The sequence below is a fragment of the Eretmochelys imbricata genome, chromosome 2, assembly GCF_965152235.1.
Source record: "Eretmochelys imbricata isolate rEreImb1 chromosome 2, rEreImb1.hap1, whole genome shotgun sequence".
Lineage (NCBI taxonomy): Eukaryota > Metazoa > Chordata > Testudines > Cheloniidae > Eretmochelys > Eretmochelys imbricata.
The window spans coordinates 225,417,846-225,444,364 of record NC_135573.1 but is presented as its reverse complement, the minus strand read 5'-3'; the positions used below and the strand labels follow the sequence as shown (position 1 = coordinate 225,444,364).

The 26,519-nt window shown below is 43.2% G+C and overlaps 1 protein-coding gene across 2 annotated transcripts in view; it reads left to right on the top strand.

The window, feature by feature from the left end:
- PTTG1IP2 (PTTG1IP family member 2) overlaps positions 1-26,519 on the top strand; it is a 58,060-nt gene that overhangs the window by 20,547 nt on the left and 10,994 nt on the right. For both annotated transcript variants that reach the window (XM_077808131.1, XM_077808132.1), the window contains one exon: positions 8,458-8,526. In XM_077808131.1, the coding sequence (XP_077664257.1) occupies positions 8,458-8,526 (69 nt within the window). The remainder of the gene's footprint in view (positions 1-8,457; positions 8,527-26,519) is intronic.

Sequence of the window (26,519 nt, the reverse complement as noted above, 5' to 3'; positions counted from 1 at the left end):
TTTAATTGTACAAAATGTCATGTAACTATTAGAGTAGGTAGTTGAATCAAAGCACATTAGATAGCAAATTAAATTAGCTCTGCATTTACACTTTGAGTTAATATTCATTCTGCATTGAAACAGATTTATGGTATAGCAGCTACAGTATCCACTGAGGACAGGCTGCGGTTATAAGATCCATTAGTTTTCTTCATTTCACTTGTTTTAAATGATTGTCTAACTGTCTGAGCCGGCACCAGCTTTCCAAGCAGGTGCCTGGGGCGGCATTGAGAATGGGGCGGCAGTCCGTGTCCCACGGCGGCAATTCAGCGGCAGCCCTGCTGCTCTTCCAGGCCCAGCAGCAATTCGGCGGCAGCTCCGCCGCTGTTGTGGCCGCAATTCGGCGACTGCTTGGGGCGGCAACATTTTTTAAAAAATAAACAAATACCACATCCTGAGTCTGCTCCCTGCCAGGGTAGATAAAAATCAATGATTTTTAAAAAAAATAAAAATGAAATCTGATTTTGTTTAAATAAGTTGTTTTTTTTTAAATCTGTTTAAAATGAAATCTGAATTTAAGACAGGCATCTTAAGACCTAAACTTACTATAATTTGTTGTAAATATGAAACATGTTTTGATAAGAGACGTTTATATATCCAAAACATTTAAGGCTGTTTTGTTTTAATAAAATTTAAATGCTGTTTTGTGTTTAATTAAAATTCAGTTACTATTCTAATGCAGCTTGACACAGATCATGAGCAAAAAGTTATCTAGTAAATAAGCAATATATCACTCATCATTTTCTAACATACTAAAATGTACAGATAATAAGAATCTTTTAAGGCTAGTTCGTGCCTGAACAAAAGTGGGCCAAGACGAGGAATAAAATTAGTATCTATCCTGTATAAACCAAGCAACATTTCAATATAGTTTAGTGTCCAGGCACCTGAGTCTGCTTCAGGGTATTTCAGCTAGCAGTCAGTAGACTGTCTCAGGAATCGGTTGTCAGAGATCCTGTTTTCCTTTAATTTACACAAATGTCATGATCATAGTAGAGATACCTTTTTGCTCAGAGGCTTTGAGGATGCCTAAGTTAGTTTCAAAAAAGTTTCAAGCTTTACAAAATTCAAACATTCCTAAGATCTTAGAGGGTTTCTGAAATTCACTTGTTGCCACAGGTTTAATTCTTTAATTGTTTAACATACTTCAAAGCGATCCAATAAGCAAGCAGTGTCTTGTTTGATTTGTATATGGGATGACAGCAATAGTTGGTTTTTTTTTGTTTGTTTGTTTTGGGTTTTTTTAAATGGTGCATAATCCTAATTGAGACACCTTCTGGAAAATAATGTTTATTGGGGCAGCACAAGTGTCCTCTTGTGGCACTGCATATTTGGAGCAAGCTTATAAGGGCAGTGCAGTCTCAACTAGCTGTTGTCCTTTCTTTCCTCAGTTGCCATAGGGATAAGGACTTTCTCTCCATATGTGGAGGAATTTCTAAGGTTCTATACACCAAATAATCTATCCTCTTGTTTGTTGTTTTTTGTTAGGTGCTTTAGAATTTTTTTTAGATATTACTCGATTTGTGCCATTGCACTGTTTTCTCATTTTTGGTCCCTGTGCCAATGAAATAGAACTGATCTGTAGCTACCAAGAAGGAAGATTTAAAAAAACATGGATTTAAATTGTGTGTCATTCCCATCTGTGTTCCCAGAGAAGGCTATGTGTACCTGTTTGTTCTGTTTGGTGGAAATGGATTTTCCCAAACTGCTGCACTGTGCAAGTCTTCAACGCTTCAGGCCTATGCTGATGGGCAATCGAGGCTCTGAGCCTTTCTCACAGAGTAAGCTTTCTTGGCCGGTCTCATCCACTACCTCCACCTAAGGAGTGGACTAGACCTCTTGATTTCAGTGCCAAGCACATCAAGGATGGCTCCTGTGAAAAAGAAATCTCTGCCAGATAGGTTGTGATATCACACTACTGTCCCAGAGCAATGAGAACCATCTAGCGAATCCACTAATACGACTGAAGCCCATCTAACAGAGGGAGAAGAAAAGGAGAATGATTGCATCTATCTCCAGTATCCCCTCCCTATGGACACACTCCTCTGCCCCTTCTGCTATCTAGTCTGAGGATTCCAGTGCATTGGCGGTTCAGCAGACACCTCAAGAGAATCCATAGCAACCGGATTGTGTTTCGATGTGCCCTCTGCAACCTGCCTTTCAAGAGGCAGAAGAAATGTAAGTCTCATCAAGGCACCTGCAAACTGGAAGAGTCTAACTCTTATCAGTCTGTGTTGCCACCACCCCATCTCGGCTCCGAAAGCAGAAACACCACGTGCGCCAGCTCCGGCTTCCGACTCCCCAAACACTCTGGCTACTGCATCCCAACCTCTTCCTCCAGAGCCACAGCATGAAAAGGTGGTCCAACCATCTACTGAGGGAAGGACTATCCCTGCCCCTGGGACCAGCCAACTGGATATTACTGCCTCGAAAATCCCGAAGCTGGACCCTGCCAAGAGGAGGATCGGCATTACCTCGCAGCTTATGCAAAGCAACTCCATCTCCAGACGGCTTAGTGCTTCCTTGCAGTATGTCCAGCACAACGCCGTTGGCAGAAGGGTCAGCGCCCCCCGCAGGTAACTTCACAGGACCCTGTCGTCAGAAGAGCTAGCACTACCTCACAGGCCACTCAGCGAGACCCAGCCAGTGGAGGATTATCTCCACTCCTCGGACCATGCAACAGGACCCCAACCCTAGACGGACCACAACAGCCTCCAAGACCACCCAATGGGACCTTGACCCCAGAAGGTCTCTCACTGCATCAAAGACCCCCCAGACAGAACTTATCCACAGAAAGACTAGCATTGCTCCAGAAACTCCAAAGCAAGATTGCATCCCTAAAAGGGCCAATACCGCTGCCTCTAAAACTGTTCTTCCTAAAAGGACCAGTGCTGCCCTAAAATCCATAAGGGAAGATGCTGCCCTCATTCCGGAAGATCCGGCCGAATGGAGTTCTCAACTCCAGGAGGGGAAAAAGGCAACAGACTAATCCCACAGCAGTTTTCCAGCCTGAGCCTGTGGAGATTGAGCAGCCAGAAGAGCAGCGCCCCACGGTGAGGGCTGCCACACCATGGCAAGCCACTTGGATGGAGGAGTTGGCAAGGACAGCCTTCTTTGAGGACTTTGACCTCCTTGTAGACAGACTCACTAAAGATCTGTCTGCAGAAATCATATCTGGGAGGAAAGGAACTCAGGAGAACTCACAGACTGCACACAGATCTTCTGCATCCAGACGCCACAGTAACAACATGAGGGAAGCCAGGAGAAGGAACATCAGTTGCTGCTATGACTCAGCAGCAGCATCCAGGATGCAAAAGCTCTACTGGTCAATCAGCCCTAAGGCTATAAGAGAAATCCTCGACGGGCCTTCATCCTGCTGCGCAGTCCTGTCCCAGAGTGTCCCAAATCTTCAAGGGTGTGTTCTACCATGTAGCTCAGAACGACGCGCAGCATCCAGAGTGCCTTCATCCTCTACCCTGGGTTGACTATGCAGAGGACCTGGAACAAGACTTTACATCACAGGAAGTAGAGACCAGACTTACAAAGACCAAAAACACAGTCCTAGGAAAAGATGGCATTCGTTACAACTTCCTGAAAAAACTAGACCCCTGGTACTAGCTGCCATTTTCAACAAATGCAAACAGTTCCACTGTACTCCCAGCTCCTGGAAGAAATCTATGACTGTGCTCGCCTACAAGAAAGGTGAGTGAGACGACCCCAATAACTGGAGACCCATCTCTCTCTGTTCCACCGTGTACAAACTGTATGCCAGCTGCTTGTCGGCTAGGATCACAGACTGGTCAGTGAACGGAAGAGCCATCCACTCCATCCAGAAAGGCTTCATGTCACATGAAGGCTGCTACGCACACAACTTTGTCCTTCAGACTGCCATCCACATGGCCAGGAGGGCACGGAGGTAGTGTGCCATAGCATGGCTCTGCTTGGCAAGTGCTTTTGGATTGATGCCCCATCAGCACATTTTTGACATGCTGTGAGAGTTTGGGATACCTGAAAACTTTCTCCAACTAATCCAGGAACTGTCTGAAGCCTGCATCGCCACCATCCGCTCCATGGAAGGAGAGATGCCTGAAATTCCTATCCGGAGCCAGGCTGCCCTTTGAGCCCCATAGTTTTCAACTTAGCCATGGAGCCACTCGTTCGAGCGGTCTAGAAGTTTCGATTTATATGACAACAGAGTGAATATCCTGGCCTACGCAGACTCTTTGGTCCTGGTCGCAGACAACCCTGAGACTCTCCAACAAATGCTTGACCTCACCAGCCAGGCTGACAACTGGGACTCTGCTTCAGTACCAGGAAGTGTGCATCCCTGTATATTGATGGCAGTAGAAGGGATTTGGTCCAGGCGATGCCATTTCACGTCCAGGGCGAACCCATGATCTTCCTCAAGGACAGGCAAGCATACCAACATCTCTGCATGCTGATGGGTTTCCGCGTCCAGCAGATACCATCGCGGAGATCCTACAAGAGGTGGCCAGGACTGACTCCTCCCTACTGGCATCGTGGCAGAAGATCAATGCTCTGAACACCTTCCTAATCCCCCCCGTATTTCTCATTCATCCTGAGGGGATCCGCTGTAGCGGAGGTACCTCTTAACAAAGCAGGCAACACCATCCAGCAGCTGGTGAAGAAGTGGATGCTTCTTCCCCAGAGGGCCAGCCATGAACTAGTATACATCTCACACAGGCAGGGTGGCGACAGCGTCCCTCAAATGGGTTATCTGTGCGACTTTGCCGTGATCACTCATGCCTTCCACCTTCTGACGTGCTCAGATGCCACGGTGAGGAACATCGCGGAGTGTGCTCTGCAGGATGCCGTCAAGAAGGGAATCGCCATGACCACCTCCATTCAAGGTGTCGCCACCTACCTGAGCGGCTCGCTGAAAGGTGAATTTGGAAGATGGGGGAGACTGCTTCGCTCTGGACTCATGCCTGCAATGCTACGCGACAACTGGAGAAGCATATCGGCTGCCACTGGGCGTGGTGCAAGGATTGCCAGGAGATGGTAGTCCTAGTACCATAGGTGAAGAACACAGGGCACACCATCATCACTTCAAGAGCCAGAAGCAATCTGAAGAGGACCCCTGTTTTCGAAGGTCACTATTTTCTAAATGGACAACCTACCTAATTGTCACTCAGTAATTAAGAATCTCCACTCATCGATATATTTTTGCTTTTCACAATCAAATCTATGTACAACTTTTCATGAGTGATATACCTGAGTATTCAGATTCTAATATCTAAACTGTACTGTTGAATCTATTCACCTAAATTTAGGCTATTGCTGATTATGTACTCTATGTATCATATGACTTTTAAAAACAAACTTGGTATTTGTGGATAATCTAAGCACTATACCCAGATGTACAGATGCTCTTTTCTTAACCTATGTATTATATAATTTTTTTAACATTAGCTTTACTAAAATTTTTAAATCTAATGTCTTCAGCTGGCATATCGCCTCTAGCACTGAAGACTGTACATTGGTGCCAAGTTGTGAGTCTAGCAGTGCCAGGACTCCATTTGTGCTAAAATCATCTTCACTGTTTGTGTCCTGTTTCTCATAAAGTTCCTGTCCTTGTGAGACTTCCTTGGTTCTGGGGGCTTCCCTGCTAAAGAATGCATCTCTTCGTAAACAGGCAGCTACCGTTACTCAGTTACATGGAATCTCTTTGGTTCTGAAGAATCTTGGTCCTGATCCGGAATCCCCTCTGTAATTCTGGGGCCTCCCTTGGCACCAAAGAAGCCTGCATTAGCGCATGAAGCTATCAGAACGGGACCAATTTCAAGCACTTTGTTTTGAGGAGGCGTCCGTACCATTCTCAGCTGTGATCCAAAACGAGGGCAAGAAAAGCGTGTTGAGGAGGTTTCCATGGGTTTGTCTACACTACAGTTGGGAGCAAGCCTCCCAGCCCAGATAGACAGACTCTCGCTAACAGGCTAAAAATAACTGTGGATGTTGTGGAATCAGTGGAGGCGTAGATTAGTAATCTGAGTTCAAGTTCACTCTACCTGCTGGGTCTAAGCTAGCCTGAGCCTCCACCAGTGCAGCATTGTCGCACAGCTATCTTTAGCTTGGTAATGCAGGCCCTGAGAGAGCAAGTCTGTCTGCCCAGCCTGGGAACCTTACTTCTGGCTGCCGCATAGACATCTCGTGTTTGGAGCTTGACTGCCCCAGAAGAGAGAGAAGCAACCACCATCACCTTCAGCCACCAAGCATTCAGGAATATGAATCCCTGCACCGTTAGTGCCAATGGCTCCTCTGGCTCTGTTCATGCTACAGGTTCCAAGACTCCCAGGGCTTCTCCTAGTATATTTGCAGTTGGTTATCATTGTTAGCATCTTGCACCAGAAGTTTTGCTGCTTCCATGTTCTTCAGAGCTAAAGGTTCATGAAACTAATGGTATATGCCAATCTATTGCCCATTTCTGAACTTGTCAGTCTGCTGAAATACTAAAGTATGATGGTTACTTTTAGTTTAGTTGACTTCTATGATAAGCTTAACTGAGAACTTCCCTGGAGTGGTTCGAAGCAGGAAAATACTTTTAAATTCCAATGCTGTCCAATAATAAATACTGTACATTCCAAGTCCTATAGAGCAGTGGTTCTCAAACTTTTGTACTGGTGACCTCTTTCACATAGCAAGCCTCTGAGTGCGACTCCCCCCTTATAAATTAAAAACACTTTTTAATATATTTAACACAATTATAAATGCTGGAGGCGAAACAGGTTTTGGGGTGAAGGCTGGCAGCTCGTGACCCCCACCCACCATATAATAACCTCGTGACCCCCTGAGGGGTCCTGACACGCAGTTTGAGAACCCCTGCTATAGAGAGATGTCATAGCTATTAGGGGGTCTATATATTTTGGAACAGAAATGTGAGTTGGGACTATTATGTAATCCCTCCTAGCCCCTCTGATGATCCAGTTTTACAAAAGGCTGTGCAAGAGTTAGAGGCTTCTGTTGTATCACATATTTCAGCCACAATGGGTTCATTCTGAAGTTATACCAGACAGAGGATATTTAAACAGATGCTGTCACTTTGAAATCTGGTCAGGTTCACAAAAGGTCAATTTATTGACTTATCCCCAAGTTAATCTTCCGCAATTAAAAAAAATTACTTTTTTTTTCTCTCCCCTTTCTATGAGAGGCCCACACAAACAGAGGAAACAGAAATTGACTGCACGGAAAAGGATCCAGCTACATAGTGTGTCCCTCCCCTCCCCCCCAAAAAAAAACAAAAACGGAGGCAGCAAGTCTGAGCCTTGGTCAACTGACTTGGGCTTGCGCTACATGGCTAAAAATAGCTGTGTAGGTGTTCAGGCTTCGAGCCCAAGCTGTATTGCAAGACCCATGAGCCCAAGTCAATTGACCCATGCTCTGAGACTTGCTGCTGTGGGGGGGTTTTTGGCTATGTAAGATGTACCCAAAACATACACATTTAAAAACATTTCCACTGTAATCACTTTTAGTATTCTTGGATGGTACTTGTAACAATAGTAAGTTTTTAAAACAACTATATGGAAATGTGACTTGACAGTTGATTGTGTCCTTTAATGAACTGCTGAATTCAGACTGCCCCTTCTGATCTATGTATGATGTGCCATACATACAACATATATATGTATGGCACATCTATGTTGTGACTTGCTGTGATTATCCTGTTCTAGCCACTGGATGTCACTGTTGCTCTGCTTAAGTGCTGATGTAAGTGCACATATATGGTACTAAGAAAAGGAGTACTTGTGGCACCTTAGAGACTAATAAATTTATTTGAGCATAAGCTTTCGTGAGCTACAGCTCACTTCATCGGATGCATTCGATCTAAGGTGCCACAAGTACTCCTTTTCTTTTTGCGAATATAGACTAACACAGCTGCTACTCTGAAACCTGTCATATGGTACTGTTAGTCTTCACATCTCAACCAACACATGTTGAGACTTATCAATATTTCTGATTAACACATCTCCAGATCATGCATTCAGTTTTGGGAGATGATAATTGGAGAAATGTGACAAAAGTATACAATTACTAATTCTTCGTGTTCAAAGGAGTTGGGATAAATTAAGTCCGGTGATGAATAACTAAAAGAAAAATAAAATATCCTTTGACAGGCATTGGCTTCAACTGTTTTGTAGTTCTTATATGGTATACGCAGGTTTAGCTGGTAAAGCGTGCAAGTACTTCAAAACTAAAAATACTTCTAGTGTAAAGGGAAAACGCTACCAATTTGTCAGTTGTGAATTAAACCATGTATTGGAGTCAAGTGCAGCTGTAAGGGCTGTAAATAAGGGCCGATTAAAACATTGTCTGCTAAATGACCAACAGGCTTTTTTTCAAGCACAAAAAATCTCTCGATTTCTCTCTCCTCTCTTCTCTCCCCCCCCCCCATCTTTCTAGTGTACCAGATGAAGAGGAAGAAAGACTTGCCAGAGATCGAGAGGAGAGACGAATGCAATCTCTTCAGCGGTGAGTTTTGGAAATATAATGTATAACCATACACTTCTTGGTAGAATTTTTATTACACAAGTAGTAACCTTAGCTCCTAGGGAATACAGTATATATTAAACAAACAGTCCAAAACCCAGAGCCATCTAAGAAGGCAGGGGCAATAAAGATAAAACATTAACAGGAAAATATAATCACAGACATTGTAACGATATTTGATTCTGACTAAGACAGTGCAACTTCAAATACTGGATAGATCCAGTGTACGTTCCTTTCCATTGGTTTAACTGGTGTGCTCTTTACTTTGGGGATTGAAGGTTGTACTACTTAGGAAAAGACAGAGTTCAAACAAAACCACAGGAAAGCTCATACTTGTGATCTGGAAATTGCTTACCAGTTAAGCACTTTGCATTTAAGGCTAAGTTTTGCACAGTTAAAATCAAGATCAAGAAATGGAGTTTAACGTTCCTGCATATGTTAACTCTGCCATGTAGCACATGTGAATTTTGTTTTTCTGGTTAAATGAATAGTTTAATATAGTGGATGTTAAACATTACCTTAAAATATATGGCCGACTTAACTTTGCGGTAGCAACCTTAGCTGAATTTCTGGCTTTATTTTAACTGTGTAGACTTACACAACAAGTTTATCTTTTTGCATTCATGCCCTTCTTTTGGGGCTTGAGGGGATGACGTGTGTTTTTATAGGACTTTGAAGATCACGCTCCACTGAGGGGAATAGGGACAGGAAGGGGCAGAGGTAAGACACTTCCTAGACAAGACAGGGTCACATAGATGGTTTGAAAATGTGTTGGTTGATGTATTTTTAAGCATAACTTTGCAACAAGTGTAGACACATTTTAACATTTTTAAAATGTATTAGCTGGTCATGGTATATATTGGGTGCAAACTTGTATTTAATAAAATGTTAGCTAAGATGCTAACTTAGCATCTCAGGAATGGAGTTTCTTCGACTCATCCATGCAAAAAAGCATGAGTGGTCAGCTATGAAAAAACATTCATATACAGTCATATTTGAGCACTTTACACAGGTAGCCACTGATGTTTGGGGAGTGTTCATGTAACTGACCAGGGCAATTCTAGCCCCTATTTTAGTGGTTTTTTTAGTAAGTAAACTTAAGCCATTTATTTTTCAGTTAGCCACTCGTTAAAAATGAAGGATTAAGGCGGGAAAACACTGGGATACAGGAGCACTGCTGGAGCCAATGCTTCCCTCTCCAATTCATTGATGGGGAGTGTGCACCCTTTCAGTGTAAATGCTTTGGCAAAATCGATCCCAACTTCTGGATCTTTCATATCGGGCTGGGAAAATATGCAGTGATGTCACGGGAAGATGACTGTTCGGCTGTGCTTAAAAAGAGCTTTATAATCGTTTTTTTTTTTTTTTTAAAAATTCAAATTTGCTTGTGGACTTAATCCAAAATGAGCATTGTTTATATGTCAGGTGTCAGTTGGCCTGATCTTTTTAGAAAGTGAGACAAAAATTTATTGTAGAAAAAGTGTATTTGTCAGCATTGATTCATGCCATTCAATTTATAACTGATCACTTAGCTCATGCAGTCAATTGTTTTGGTTTCATAATCAGCCTAAAGAAAACTGAAGTACCATACCAACCTGTGTTGAGTGATGCACATGTCTAACAGTTGTTAAGATCTGTGACGCTTTTCTCAAGTCTCAAGACAGAAGTTGTGCTGTCTATGGAGAGTGCTGTCACAGAATGCCACAATTAATGAGATTCTATGACACTTCCCAGGGCTGTGGAGCACCTCGTTACCACCTGCTCTTAGCATGAGAAGCCTTGTCTGTGCCTGCCTGGGTCCCTGACGCACACCCCATCCACATGCAGTCTACACAGGTCCCTCATGCAGGCTAGTAATAGGCACAGTCCAACCTTGAGTCCTTTGTGCATCCCTCTGGGCATCAAGCCCCTTAACCACTGCACACTCCCAGAATTAGCAGATCCACTTCTTATTACAGATTATAGCTTAACTAGTTACATTTTAGAAAACAGCTTTGCTTAACACACAGTGCTTAGGTTAGTTTATATAGAACACAAATATGTTTATTTAACAAAGAACAGATCAAATTATAGTAAACAGAGATATTGGAAATCAAGAGTGACTCATACAATAAAATCATAACACGTAGTGTAGAGACTATATTTAACTAACAAGATGCCCTTTTGCCTAATAAGGTTATTGCCTACCCAAAGTTCTTAACACCTTGTGGAAAAAAAAAAAAAAACAGTGCCAAAGATACAACTACTTGCAGTGGTCATGGACAATCTTGTCTGTCCCACTGGTAACCATTTTTGCAGTTCTCACATTGGTCTGAGCTTACATAGATTCATAGATACTAAGGTCAGAAGGGACCATTATGATCATCTAGTCCGGCCTCCTGCACAACGCAGGCCACAGAATCTCACCCACCCACTCCTGCAAAAAAACTCACACCTATGTTTGAGCTACTGAAGTCCTCAAATCATGGTTTAAAGACTTAGGGGAGCAGAGAATCCTCCAGCAAGTGACCCGTGCCCCATGCTACAGAGGAAGGCGAAAAACCTCCAGGGTCTCTTCCAATCTGCCCTGGAGGAAAATTCCTTCCCGACCCCAAATATGGCCATCAGCTAAACCCTGAGCGTATGGGCAAGAGTCACCAGCCAGATACTACAGAAAATTCTTTCCTGGGTAACTCATCCCCCCCATCTAACATATATGTTCACCTATAGTATATGCTGAATCCTTGTACGCTGACGTCACTGTGAGACTCAGTCATTCTCCAGTTAAGATTTAAGGTATTCTCCATGTAAATGAAACTACTAAGGATGAATAAAATGAAAAGTTTCTGATTGTTTCATGGCATAGCTAGGGAGGCAAAGTTAAGGTAATTTAAGTGCCTTGTTTAAAGAATGCAACCTTAACCTTGAATTCACTGGATTTCTAATTTTTTTTTTTTAAATAACACTTTAAAAAAAAAAAGTTGATATGCAGTTAAATCACTGTGTGCCTGCAGACTTATCTGCACAGTCTTGGAGGGAGGGATTTACTTCAGTATTTTTTAATGCTCCTAGGTTTGGTTGGAGAGGAATTATTCTTGCAAACTGTAGGAGGCTCACAGTAAGGGCATCTTTATCTAGCAGACCTTAGGAAGTCTGGGGGTGCAGGCAAGGAAGGGAATCAGTAGGCACTTGATCGGCTGGCAACAAAGTTCCCTGTTAATTGCAGTACCTGTCCACTCTCCTGTTGAGGAAACTGATGCTGCAGATCATTTAAGGCCCTCAAAAAGGGAGTCCCTCTTCTCTATACCTCTGTAGGCCCTTAGCATTTTCTTCTATATACCTTTTAGGTTCTGTAGAAGTGTGCCTCCCTTTCTTTCTAATAGCTTCTAATAGCTGATGGTAGAGGCATTGGAAGATGGGTAGGTGGAAAATACTGTCAGGAGGCTTGAGATTCAGCAGACCTGGGGAAAAACTGGCCTATGTGACTTGTGCTCTTGGTCCATTGTGTAGGGGTTTTCTGGGAGGTGAAGACTTCTTCCTGGCTCCCTGTGATCTCTTCCCTGGTGCCCCCCTACATGATCTTTAGGGCTCTTTCTACATGGGAGAACTGAGTGGCAAAATTATACTGTTGTATTTATACCACTGTAGCTATACCAGTACAGGTCCCTGTGTGGATGTTCTTGTTCTGGAATAAGAGTGTCTGCATGGAGAGTTTTATACTTGCATAGCTCTAGTGATATAATTAGGAGGTAAATTTCCCCTTGTTGTCAAGCTCTCAGTAGGATTTTCAGCCCCCTGGCAGTCTTTAACATCCATCCCCTGTGACACTTCTGGGGAGGGGAACCCCACCTGCTGCAATTCTCAGAAAGCTTCTTAGGAACCATTTGTAAGTCTTAAGATATTCATCAGGGTTCCCTGGGTCTCGCTCTCCTCCCATTCACCCCTACAAAAAAAGCACTAATGGGCTCTCCCTGCCCACCTGCATGTAGCAAACACATTTTGGGAATTAACAAGCCTACTAAGGGTTGTGGAGGTTCAATGGTGGTACCAGTGAACGTACTAAGGTCTGAGAGATCAAAGAGCTTCTTAAGACCAGCAGTTTTGTTGTTGGTTCTTCCCTTCTGGGTTCTTGATCTTCCCCCATCCTGTGGAAAATCTACTCTGAATTTCCTAAGGTCGTCAGGCTGACTTCCTGTGGGCCTCAGAAGGTGGGGCATGGAGAGCGGTGTTTGAAAATTGGGACTTCGGTGGTGGGCCAAAGATTTGGGATGCATTCTAGCCTCCTTAGAGCTGCCCTTCAAAAGATCTTTTGGTGGAAAATCTTTCTATTGAGAAGCCAAGGTACTGACTGGCTTTCCTTGCAGAGACAGATCTCAATATAAAAGGCTGGAGAAATTAAAATCAAAATTAAAAAAAAAGTCAGGCATCCAGCAGTCATATGGCATGTTGTACTAAGACTGCATGACCAGATAAATCCATAGCAATGTTTGAAATTGAAGAGGTAGCTTCTGAAATTAAATGTTTTTCAGCTAAACATTGGTGCTGTGCACTAGCTCTGAGCTAGGGGAGTCTAGTACACTGTTTTTCTTTTCTTTTTTTTCTGTTTTTTGGCTGTGAAGTGGAAAAAGTTAGACTGTTTGAACTATGAGCTCTATTTAGGGTGTCATAGTTAGAAACTCTTGTCTAATTTGCTTTACATTTGTAGGACAAATCTACCTCTGTGTGAGGTTAAATTTTCAATTTTGAGATTGGTTTTGTGGGAGGATGGAGGGAAACTTGTTTTAGAACATAAATACAGATGCAACCTTAGCTATGGAGTGATTGCTGTCACTCCATAATGTATCCCAGTGCTTCCTGCTATTCAAACGATATGCAACTTTCTTTTCTTAAAAAGTGAGATTTGGTTCTTAATGGAAAGCAGGAAATATTGTTCTAAACCCCAGAATTGGTCAATGCCAGATCACAGTTCACGAATTGATTTTGAAAATGAGGGCCGGAGAAGAGGGAAATGATGGGAAGTGACATTGTGTACTACGGACTATATCTGCTCACATGATTTCTCTGCAAGAACTTTCAGGGTTGATAAACACAAACATTCTACTATGAAAGTGAAATAAATATACTAATCTACAAAGCACTGGTATGATGCAGTTGTGTTAAAACATCAAATGCTTGATCATTATGAAAGGGCATTGTGTGATTCTGTTACTTTTCAGTGAGCTAAATGGAGGTATCTTCAAATTGCGTTTGAAAACCAAGCAAAATAAAATCCTTTGCACATTCTTCACTTCACTGTTCTATCCCATTGTGTCTAGAGCACTTTGTAGGTATTTTTGTTTTCTTTGGATCTAAATTCTGCATTTTTATGTACTTATACATGCATTATTATTTAATTGTTATGAATTCGTAAGGAAAAACCTCACAGTCTTAGAGTTTTTTAGTAGTTATCTTGTAGGTATTCAGATTATTGTATGTGGAACCTTTAATGAAGAGAGAGCAAAACATATCTTGCAACAATTCTGTGACTCATTGTTTATCTTCTACCCTTTTGGAAATAGCACTCACCTGACCACCTGTCCTGGAATTAATTAATATAATTGGATTAAACTGGTTCCACTCTTTCCTGTCAAAAATATCCGTAGAGAGTCCATGATGGACAACTGCTGCTGCTCCTTAGGAGCTTTGACAAGCAGAGTTCCTCAGAACTCAGTTCTGTCACTGCTGCTATTTAACATCAATCTGTAATCTTTAGGAAGTATAGTGAGTTGACAATGATGTCCGCCATATGCAGGTGACAGGCAGGTCTGTTTGTACCATTCACCCAGACAGCACTGTGTCCTAAATATCTCAGTACGTAGAGAAGATTGGAGCCTGGGTGAAGATCAGCGGGGAAATCCTGTGAGAAGCAGTGGAGCACTAGCATCTTACCCTTTAAAGGCGTGTGCATTCTTGAAGTTAAGTGTATGCACACCTTAAGTATCATACTGGACTTATTGACCCTGGACATTCAAGTAGCAGCAGTTACCTAAAGTGTTGTCTTCCCACTCCAGCTATCAAGATGAATCCATCCTTTCCTCCTGGATAATATCCTAACCATAGGAACTTATGTATTTGTACTCTGCAGTTTAGAATATTGCTACTCTCTCTACCTGGATCCAGATGAGAAGTTCCAAAGTAGCTACAGGTGGTACACTAATGCTGCAGTTAAGTTAAGTTAACTGGGAGTGGCTAAGTCATTATGCAAGGTAGCCTATTTCCCCTTGTTTTTCCTACCCCCCACCCTCCCTCAGACATTCTGGTTAAACTTGGATTTATGCTGGAAATGGCCCACCTTGATTATCATACACATTGTAAGGAGAGTGGTCAGTTTGGATGAGCTATTACCAGCAGGAGAGTGAGTTTGTGTCGGGGGGGGGGGGGGGGTGAGAAGACCTGGATTTGTGCTGGAAATGGCCCACCTTGATTATCGTGCACATTGTGGGGAGAGTGGTCGCTTTGGATGGGCTGTTACCAGCAGGAGAGTGAGTTTGTGTGTGTATGGGGGTGGGGGGGTGAGAAAACCTGGATTTGTGCTGGAAATGGCCCACCTTGATTATCATGCACACTGTAGGGAGAGTGGTCACTTTGGATAAGCTAATACCAGCAGGAGAGTGAGTTTGTGCGTGTGTGGGGGGGTGGGTGAGAAGACCTGGATTTGTGCTGGAAATGGCCCACCTTGATTATCGTGCACATTGTGGGGAGAGTGGTCGCTTTGGATGGGCTGTTACCAGCAGGAGAGTGAGTTTGTGTGTGTGTTTTTTGGAAAGGGGGGGGGGGGGGAGAAAACCTGGATTTGTGCTGGAAATGGCCCAACTTGATTATCATACACATTGTAAGGAGAGTGATCACTTTAGATAAGCTATTACCAGCAGGAGAGTGGGGTGGGAGGAGGTATTGTTTCATGGTCTCTGTGTATATAATGTCTTCTGCAGTTTCCACAGTATGCATCCGATGAAGTGAGCTGTAGCTCACGAAAGCTTATGCTCATATAAATTGGTTAGTCTCTAAGGTGCCACAAGTACTTCTTTTCTTTTTAGTTAACTTAAAGAATATCAAGTCAGTGCTTTACAACCCGTACTTGTTCTTTGTGCACTCCCAGATCCTGGAAGTGGATCTGATATAGACTTTAAAAGTCCTCCTTATCTTACAGACCATCACTTCTGGAACCCAGTACAGCAGGGGTTCTCAAACTTCATTGCACGGTGGCCCCCAGCTGACAATAAAAATTACTACACGACCTCAGCAGAGGGGCACCGAAGTCTCAGCCTGCCCAAGTCCTGCCACCCCGGGTTAGGAGGCCCAAAGCCTGAGCCCCGCCACTCTGGGCGAGGGGGACCAAAGCAGAAGCCAAGGGCTTCAGCCCCAGACAGCAGGCCTGTAACCTGAGCCCTGCTGCCAAGGACTGAAGTCCTTGGGCTTCGGCTTTGGTCCCAGGAGGTGGGGCTCAGGCTTGGGCCCCAGCAAGTCTGAGCCAATTCTGGTGACCCCATTAAAATTTGTTCGGGACCCACTTTGTGGTCCTGACCCCCAGTTTGAAAACTGTTGCACAACAGCAATTGCAGTTAGGCAGCAAACCGTGTAGTCCAGATGTCGATTTGAGGAAGCAGGGAGCTAATGTCTTCAAGAGGAGACCCAAGGCACTCATGCCTTTCCCAAAAGAGGTCAGAAAGTACCCGTACTATCCTCTGGTGACTCAAGATACAGATGCTCACTACAACAGAATTCCCACAGAATTTGAAAATCTGATGTTTTCATAATTAGCATTCCATTGTTGAACCTAGGGCAGGATTGAGTATTAACTAGCCTTCTGGATTTTTTTCCCACTGTGCTTTTATAATCCGCATTCAGTGCTTAGATACTGTGTGCTTATAGCACTTCTGGAGCTATTGGCTGATAGAAACCAGGCTGAGAGAGAAGCACTGGTGAAGTTTTTTTTATTGTGATAATAGGTCAGATAAGACCCGAAGTTTTTGTGCGCTTGAGATGCTATAGTGTTTGTAAGATCTTCTACTTGATGCAGGGTCCCCTAAAATCCTACACAGATCGTTTTTGCTCCAGTTCTTGAGAGCAATTTACCTGATCTAGTGGTAAATTGATAGCAAGATGACCGCCAGCAGTTGGAAGGGAGAGGAGAGGAGAGCAGTGGTTGAGGGAAAAGATGTAGAGTGAAAATCAACTACTGGACAAATCCAAACAGGAGGATTTATATAAGCTGTCCGCTATCTTCGCAAAAAGGCATTTTAAAAATGTACTTCTAGTATTGTTTGTAAACAAATAAATTTGTTAGTCTCTAAGGTGCAACAAGTACTCCTTTTCTTTTTGTGAATACAGACTAACACGGCTGCTACTCTGAAACCAAACTAGAATGGCATGCTTCTGTGATTGCCATAGTGTACACTGTTAACAAACTGAGCTCATCATACAGTACTTTTTAAACTAACTTCCATAATTCAGAAAAAAGGTACAAAAGCTTTTTTTAATCTGACCATACTGTAATGTTTGTACTGATCTTTCCCTGTGTAGCTTCTGTGCAGCTTTGCTTAAATCTGCCTTACTTTGTGCTCCATTTTACTTTTGACAAAATCTTCTAAAATTATAGGAGTACTTGTGGCACCTTAGAGACTAACAAATTTATTTGAGCATAAGCTTTCGTGAGCTACAGCTCACTTCATCGGACGCATTCAGTGGAAGATACAGTGTGGAAATTTATATACACAGAGAACATGAAACAGTGGGTGTTACCATACACACTGTAATGAGAGTGATCAGGTAAGGTGAGCAATTACCAGCAAGGGGGGGAGGGAACCTTTTGTAGTGATGATCAAGGTGGGCCATTTCCAGCAGTTGACAAGAATGTGTGAGGAACAGTGGGAGTGAATAAACATGGGGAAATAATTTTACTTTGTGTAATGACCCATCCACTCCCAGTCTTTATTCAAGCCTAAATTCATTGTATCCAGTTTGCAACTTAATTCCAATTCAGCAGTCTCTCCCTGGAGTCTGTTTTTGAGTAGAAGGCCTAAAAGTGGCAATTCATCAACAAAAAAAAACTTCAAAAACAGACTCTAATTCCAATTCAGCAGTCTCTCATTGGAGTCTGTTTTTGAAGTTTTTTTTTGTTGACAAATTGCCACTTTTAGGCCTTCTACTCAAAAACAGACTCCAGGGAGAGACTGCTGAATTTGAATTAATTTGCAAACTGGATACAATGAATTTAGGCTTGAATAAAGACTGGGAGTGGATGGGTCATTACACAAAGTAAAACTATTTCCCCATGTTTATTCCCCCCCCCCCACTTCCTCAGATGTTCTTGTCAACTGCTGGAAATGGCCCACCTTGATTATCACTACAAAAGGTCATACCTCTTCTCCCCTCACCCCGCTGGTAATAGCTCACCTTACTTGATCACTCTCCTTACAGTGTGTATGGTAACACCCATTGTTTCATGTTCTGTGTATATAAATCTCCCCACTTTATTTTCCACTGAATGCATCTGACGAAGTGAGCTGTAGCTCATGAAAGCTTGTGCTCAAATAAATTTGTTAGTCTCTAAGGTGCCACAAGTACTTCTTTTCTTTTTGCGGATACAGACTAAGACAGCTACTACTCTGAAACCTTCTAAAATTAAGGTATTCGCCACTACATGTTGCAGTGGGAGGATCATTTTGGGAAGATTTTCTGTATTCTCAAATAAATAGACTCCTTGTCCCTTGCTTATAGGAAATTATACACTAACTTCAGCTTGATGGGCCAAAATGTGTTTCTTGCATACCTGATCTCTGAAAATTTACCTAAAATGTAATTCTGCTGGGCAACCCGGCAATAATATATTTAGGAATCTAGGGTTCTCCTCTGTGAAGTATGTGTATGTTGCAGTATATTTCCACTTGCTTATTCTGAACAGTTCTAGGAGGTATGAGTGCATTCCAATTTGAGAACAGCAGAGGAACAATATGCAGTCTTATGTCCATGAACCAAAACATAGCTGACAGGCTTAATTTTAGTTCTGTTATCATGGAACTACTTCAGGACTTGCCTACCCAGAATACCTTTAGGTTTATATACTGCATGGTCTTCCACAGTTAACCATGTCCATAAATATAGGTATAGTATGGTATTGATGTGGTATTACATACTCAAAAAAGGAAAGGATAGGGTATTATTGTGACTCTTTTCAAGAGACCTCATCTTGGAAGGATCAGAGATAATACATTATGCTGCCATCACAGATATGCGTCCTCTGCATAGAACTATGGAAAAGCATTGTCATTAACTCTGGATGCAACTGCTTAGTTGTTGGGTTTTTTTGTGTGTTTGGTTTTTTTGGCAGTGTGCATTGCCAGAGGGTGGGAGGAATATTTAGTTAACACGATTTTATATCAAGCAGAGAAAGTTTGAGGATGTGAAGGACATCTACTTACAAGTATGCTCTGTGTTTTGCCAAAGGGATAACAAGCAATGGACTAGCTTTTATTAAGGGCATCTTTGAGTAGTATAACTGGGTAAATTATTAGCGGAAGAGGGAGATACAGATCTGACACTATTAATAGTAATTATTGGAAGACTTAAAACTGACAGGGATGTCAACCTTGGTGTCTTTTAATACAGTACATAAGCTTCCAAATTTGAGACTGTAATGGTTCCTCTAACTGGTAAACAAATTCTGTAATTTTACCAGATGCACATCATTTTAGATCTGACCCCTGAAAAAAGTTATAGTTAAGATTAAGGCTGTTGATTGATCGCAGTTAACTCACATGATTAACTAAAAAAAATTAATTGAAATTAAAAAAAATTAATCGTGATTAATTGCAGTTTTAATCGCAGTGTTAAACAAGCGACTACCAATTGAAACGTATTAAATATTTTGGATGTTTTTCTACATTTTCATATATATCTTGTATTCTGTATTGTAGCTGAAGTCAAACTGTATATTTTGATTACAAATATTTGCACTGTAAAAATGATAAACAAGAAATAGCATGTTTCAGTTCACCTCATACAAGTACTGTAGTGCACTCTTTGTCCTGAAAGTGTAACTCACAGATGTAGAATTTTTTGTTACATGACTGCACTGAAAAACAAAACAATGTAAACCTTCAGAAGCTATAAGTCCATTCAGTCCTACTTCTTGTTTAGCCAATTGCTTAGACAAACAAGTTTGTTTACATTTACAGGAGATAATGCTGCCCTCTTCTTATTTACAGTGTCACCAGAAAGTGAGAACAGGCATTTGCATGGCACTTTTGTAGCCAGCATTGCAAGATATTTATGTGCTAGGTATGCTAAACATTCGTATGCCCCTTCATGCTTCGGCCACCATTCCAGAGGACATGCTTCCATGCTGATGCTTGTTTAAAAAAAATAATGCATTAATTAAATTTGTGACTGAACTCCTTGGGGGAGAATTGTATGTCTCCTGCTCTGTTTTACCCACATTCTGCCATATATTTCATGTTTATAGCAGTCTCGGATGGTGACCCAGCACATGTTCATTTTAAGAACACTTTCACTTCAGATTTCATAAAACACAAAGAAGGTACCACTGTGAGATTTCTAAAGATAGCTACAGCACTTGACCCAAGATTTAAGAATCTGAAGTGCCTTAAAAAATAAGAGAGGGACAAGGTGTGGAGCATGCTTTCAGAAAAGAGCAACACTCCAATGCAGAAACTACAGAATCCGAACCACCAAAAAATAAAATCAGCCTTCTGTTGGTGGCATCTGACTCAGATAATGAAAATGCACATGTGTCAGTCCGCACTGCTTTGGATGGTTTTCGAGCAGAACCCGTCATCAACATGGACACGTCCTCTGGAATGGTGGTTGAAGCATGTGCATCTGGCATGTAAATGTCTTGCGACGCCGGCTACATCAGTGCCATGAGAACACTTGTTCTCACTTTCAGGTGACGTTGTAAATAAGAAGCGGGCAGCATTATCTCCTGCAAATGTAAACAAATGTGTTCGTTTAAGCGATTGGCTGAACAAGAAGTAGGACTGAGTGGACTTGCAAGTTCTCAAGTTTTACATTGTTTTATTTTTGAATGCAGTATTTTTGTATGTAATTCTACATTTGTAAGTTCAACTTTCATGATAGTTTGCATTACAGTACTTGTATTTGGTGAATTGAAAAATACTATTTTTTGTCTTTTTACAGTGCAAACACTTGTAATCAAAAATAAATATAAAGTGAGCACTGTACACTTTGTATTCTGTGTTGTAATTGAAATCAATATATTTGAAAATGTAGAAAAATCCCAAAATATTTAAATAAATGGTATTCTGTTATTGTTTAGCAGTGCGATTTAATCACAATTAATTTTTTTAATCCAGCAATTAGTCGCAATTAATCACTTGACAGCCCTAGTTAAGATACTTAAAATGGCTGCGAATGGATGGTGGTTGTCACAAAGAGATGATTGGCTCTGACCCACTGCCTAGCCTGCTTCCTACCACCCTATCTGGATCCTTTTCTTTCATTAGACGTCACTTCTGCGGCACCCAGCCTGAATCCCACCAGTCGTGTAAAAACATCTAGGCACCCCTTTCCCAAAGCTAATTCAAAATAAAAGTTTAGTTACGTAGATAACGTTCAGTTAACAACTTGTCTGCAGTGCTTAGCCACTTGACAGGGGTTGGGGGAATTCTGCAGAAATACACCAGAAAGACTGGGGGGAGGGGGAGAGTTCTTGTTTCTTAAGAAGCTGCTAGTTTCTCAGTCTGGGTTAAGTTACAAGTGAAAAATTTACTCCTGAAGGAATTCGATGCCACTGCACAATGTAGAATTTGTGCAGAATTTCATTTTCCCCACAGAACTGGGGCTGCTGGCTGCCACTAGGGGCTGTTGGACTCTGCAGAGCCCAGCTCGTAGGGCGTGGCGTGCCCGTACTGGGCGAGATGGAGGTTCTGCATTGCTGTGCTTGATCCTCATGCACCTGGGAATGTGAGTAGGCCTGGAACACTCAACTCTGGCAAAGGGTGAGAAAGGGCAGGGCCATACCACGACCCCCAGAGGGACAGTAACTAAGCTGCATGGAGCAGAGCCTGTGACTGGGTTCTGAGGGGATGGGGCACGGGTGTATACCCCCACAGCGGGGCTCTGGGGAAGTGAAGGGGTGCAGCTGTCTGGGCAAGGGGGGACCCATGCAGCCCCCTCCAGCACCTCCCAACTAGAACTAGGTTGTCATAGGGGTTTCGTTAACTCTCTACTCTTGGGGGAATCTTTTTGTTGTCTTTATTGTTGACATACTTTGCTGACGGGTATTTTGAAATGACCAAAATAATTGAAACTGGAGTGATTTATATTGTGTTGTTTTTGACAAATAAAATATGCAGAATATGCACATAATTTTTAATTTTGGGGAGGCAAATTCCCCCAGAGTAAAAGTTAGGTGCAGCACTGTTCTTTCTGTAGCTGTTCCCTTAGATACAGTTGTTTTTTTTTCATAAATGGCTGTTTAGATCAGCAGAGGCAGTTGGAAATGCAGCATCCCCTAGAGTGGTTGTCTTAATTAGTTTGATGTAGTCTACCTTCATTTTACCACCTTTTCATTGTGGTGGTGGTGGTGGTTGCTAGTGCTGCTGCTTGGGAGGGTTTGGAAATGGCTTTGCAAAAGAAGAGATTAGTGTTTGAAGCCTTTTAAAGTATCCAAAAATATTTTCAAAAATATCTTTGGAACTACATCACCAGTCTTAAACTTCTCCTGTAGAGTTTCTAAACAGCTGTTCTGGTTCTAATAACTTATTGTGTGGAAGAAATGTTATTTCTGAAGCTTAGTGTTTAAAGAAAAAATGCTCTTATATTCAGTACCAGCTATTCAGTAACACCATGTGTGTTCCCAGCATTCTCAGTGCCCAGAATAGCTTGACTAAAATGTATAGTACAAGTGAAGTTTCTCAGGGTATTGTACGCTGCACTTGCAAGCAGTTTCGACTTGATAGACTTAAGTATTCATAGAACAACTCAATCATAAGTCACAAAAGTTAGCAAGATAAAAAAAGGCCTATTAAACCAAGTCCATCACCCATTCATAAAGGTCTTTCAAGAATATATTCAGGAAGTGGTTGTTTGAAAAGGTAGGTGTCTGTTAGAATAAAGTGGCAAGGCTAATGGTTCTAGTTACCTCTTATTATCACAGGCAAGAAATGTTATCACTGAATCCTGAAGAGTTCCAAAGAGTTCTGACAAATTGAAGAATATTGCAGGTGTAAATAGTTTGTGGTTAGAGTAGTAGAAAGGCAGACAGGACTTCAGAGTTCTTAATTATAAATAGTAATGATAAATGGATGTTATATGGTGTCTGCCCGAGTTCTGTCTTGAGCTTTCTGTGTGGTCTTGTCTCTTTTCCCATATGTAGTGTGGGAGTATTACATGCTTGCTTTCTTCATGGGAGTTTATAAAACTAGTGTAGGGCTTTAAGATGTAAATAGCATAGGTGCTAAGCAGTAGTATCTAGTTTTTAGTACGGTGACTCTTGGTGTATTGACAAATTTCAGATTTTTCTACATGCAATTTACAGAAATCCACTATAAGATACCATGTTAATAGGGTTGCCAACTGTCTAATCACACAATCCCAAACACCCTTGGCTGGCCTCCAGCCCCTCTTCCCTAAGGCCACGCCTCTGCCCTGCCCCTTCTCTGAGGGCCGCCTCCCTCCATTTCTCACTCTCCCCCACCCTCACTCACTTTATCTGGGCTGTAGCACGGGGTTGGGGTGCAGAATAGGGTTTGGGTTCTGGGCTGTGGGGTGGGGCCAAGTGATTCGGAGTATGCAAGTGGGCTCTGGGTTGATCCTGGGGCAGGGGTTTAGGATGCGGGATGGGGCTCAGGGTGCAGGATCTGGGAAAGGGTTTGGGTGTGGGAAGGGGTTGTGACCTGAGGCAGAGGGTTTGGGATGCAGACTCTGGGAGGGAGTCTGGGTGCGGGAGGGGTCTCAGGGCTGGGGCAGGGGGTTGGTGTGTGGAAGAGGTTGTGGGGTGCAAGATCTGGGAGGGAGTTTGGTGTGGAAGGGGGCTGATTCATGGGGTTGGGGTGCAGGAGAGGGTTCATGGTGCATGCTGCGGCCGGGTGGCTCCCACCTCATGTGGCTCCCGGAAGCGGCGGCATGTCTGGCAGCAGCTCTAGGCTCACGGGCATCCAGGTGGCTCTGCAGGCCGCCCCTGCCAGCAGCACTCCTGCAGCTCCTTTTGGCTAGGAATGGGGAACTGCCGCCAGTGGAAGCTGCGGAGTCGGCACTCGGGGAGGGAGCAGAGCACAGAGACCTCCTGGCTGAGCCGCCTCCTAGGAGCCACTGCCAGACAAGTCACTGCTTCTGGGAGTGGCATGGAGCCAGGGCAGTAGGGAACCTGCCTTAGTCCCACTGCACCACCGGACTTTTTGTGGCCTAAAATTTCCCAGATTGGCTTCAGTAGCCTCTGGGAGATCAAGCCCAATTCTGGGAGACTCCTGGCCAAACCAGGAGGGTTGGCAACCCTACATGTTAATATTGTTTATTGGCTGCATCATACAGGGGGTCCCCAGTATACCTCTCCCCTTTATCGGTCATTTCGCATATCCGTTGTTCATCAATAGGGGAATGTGTTCCAGTTCCCCTGGGTCCTGATAAGCATATCCATCGCTTCTCGTTTTGTGAGGCTTTTCTTTGGGTGCTTCCCCTGGCATTCAGGAGGCACTGGGAGGGAGGAGGAGGAGTGGGGACAGGACATGCTCGAAGGAGGGGGTGGAACTGGGCAGGAAGAGGCAGGGCGGAGGTGGGTGGGGCGGCAAGAGGCAGGGCGGACCATTATTTCTTACGGGGAAAAATTCCCTGGTATCCATTGCCCTTTTCAGGAACACAACCTGAACATATACCAGGACACACTGTAACTGTTAGTCTGTGTAGCAATGGCTAACAAGCTGTACAAGCTACTAAAATAGCCAGGAATATAAGTGTGTTTCCTACTTGGAGATGTTTAGATTGCGTGTTTATTGCAGACTTAATGTTTGTGAGGGGAATAGTAGTTGTTAAATAGAGCAAATGGCTAGCAGTGTTACTATCTTTCTGGAGGCATGTCTAGTTATTTACAGCTCAAATGTTGGTTTAAAAACAAAGGCAACTGTTTTGTCATAATGGTACAGAATGCATTTTTGTATTCTAAGTCATTGATGTATCATAAAAGCAAGTTCTGAACTCATAAAGGAATGAGCTAAAAGACCATTAAGCAGGTTAAAAACAGATGATTCAAAATTTAAAGTTTAAAATTAAGCTCCTTTTTAGTGAGCTTAACTTTAAAAGCTAGACAACTTTAAACACTGGTTATGAACAGTCACAGTAACCATTGGTTATGAGTTAAGATTCCTAAACACATGCTTGAATTAGAGTTAAAAAGTACATTTAACTGTAGGCCTACACCTGCTTCTGCTGAATGGATAGTGATGTTTCAATGGGTAGCTATTCAGTATTTCATTTGCTCCATCGTTTAGTGTATAGTTCCATGACCCTTAAAACCCTGCTCTGAATATAGTAATTTATTTATGGGTTTTTTAATGGCAGTGCTTCACAAATATTAATCTTCCTAACACCCTTATGAGGTAAGGTGATATCCCTATTTTACAGATGGAGATCTTAGGCATAGAGAGATTAAAGTCAAGTGTCCAGTAAGTTGGATGCCCAATTTGAGATGCCATGGGCCTGATATTTTCCAGAGTATTCAGCATTTCATAATACTTTATATGTTCAGAGCAGAGCTCCAATGGATTTCAGTTGAAGCTGAGTGCTCCGCATTTCTGCACAGGTGTCTAGAGGTGATCACTCAGAAAATGAAGAACATACAGTTCGTGACCACTGGTGAAAAGTTTAATTTGTGACTTGCCCAACATCACATAGGAACTCTGGCAGAGACATGGATAGAATCCAGATTTCCTGGGTAGCATTCAGTTGTTTTAACCAGGTGATCAGCCTTTGTTCTTCCTGCAGTCCCTTGCTTCATTTACTACACACCTTTCAGTATGCACAGCAAATGAGGTAGGGATTCAACAGACAACACTGTCATTCACTATACAACACTGATCCATTCCCTGGGCACTGGCTATCCTTTGCACTGAATGAGTCAGGGGTACCGTGGGAAAAAAATAGTTTGTGATTAGGTAATTAAAGCCTATATCATAATGAATACACATAATATTACTCCTGAGGGAAATTTAAAATTCTGTGCACAATATTTTAAAATTCTGCAAGTTTTCTCAATAAATAAATGCAGAGGCTTCAGCGTGGCAGTGGGGAGCACAGGCCACTGGCTGTACAAAAGTGGGAGATCACCCTGCAATCTCCCCACCCCCGGGACACGGACTCAGTGGTGAGGCTGCACCCAACCCTGACGCAGCATAGGGCCTGCGACTGCCCCAGAAACACCCTGGGGGCCTGCGCCAGGCACACCAGATGTGGGGCAGGCAGGCTTAACAAGGCAGGTTCCAAGTGTGGAGGGGCTCAAGGTGGGGGGGATCCAGTTGTGGGGTGAGAGGATTCTGTGTGGCACAATCTGGGTGCAGGCAGCTCAGTGTGGGGTCTAGGTGTGGGGGGAATCTGGGTGCACAGAAGCTCATTGTGGGAGGGGGTTGCAGGTGCAGAGGCAATAGGACTCTGCCGGGGTTCCAGGTGAAAGTGGGGCTCAGCAGAGGGGTCTGGGTGCTGGGGGGTTAGGGGTCTGGGTGCAGCTAGTTGGGTGTCCATGGTGTTGGGGTCTAGATGTGGGGGCTCAGGGTGGTGTGGGGGTGGAGCTCATCAGGGTGGGGGTTTGATTGTAGGGAGCTTAATGGGGGGTGGTCTGGGTGCAGAGGGGCTCTAGATGCAGCAGTTGAGGTTCAGTGGGGTGGGGTTCGGGTATGGAGGGCTAGGGGGGTTCTGGGTGTATGGGGTGAGGTTTGGTGGGGGTGGGTCTGACAGTCCCAGACGCTCCTTGCAGGGGAAGTCCTGTC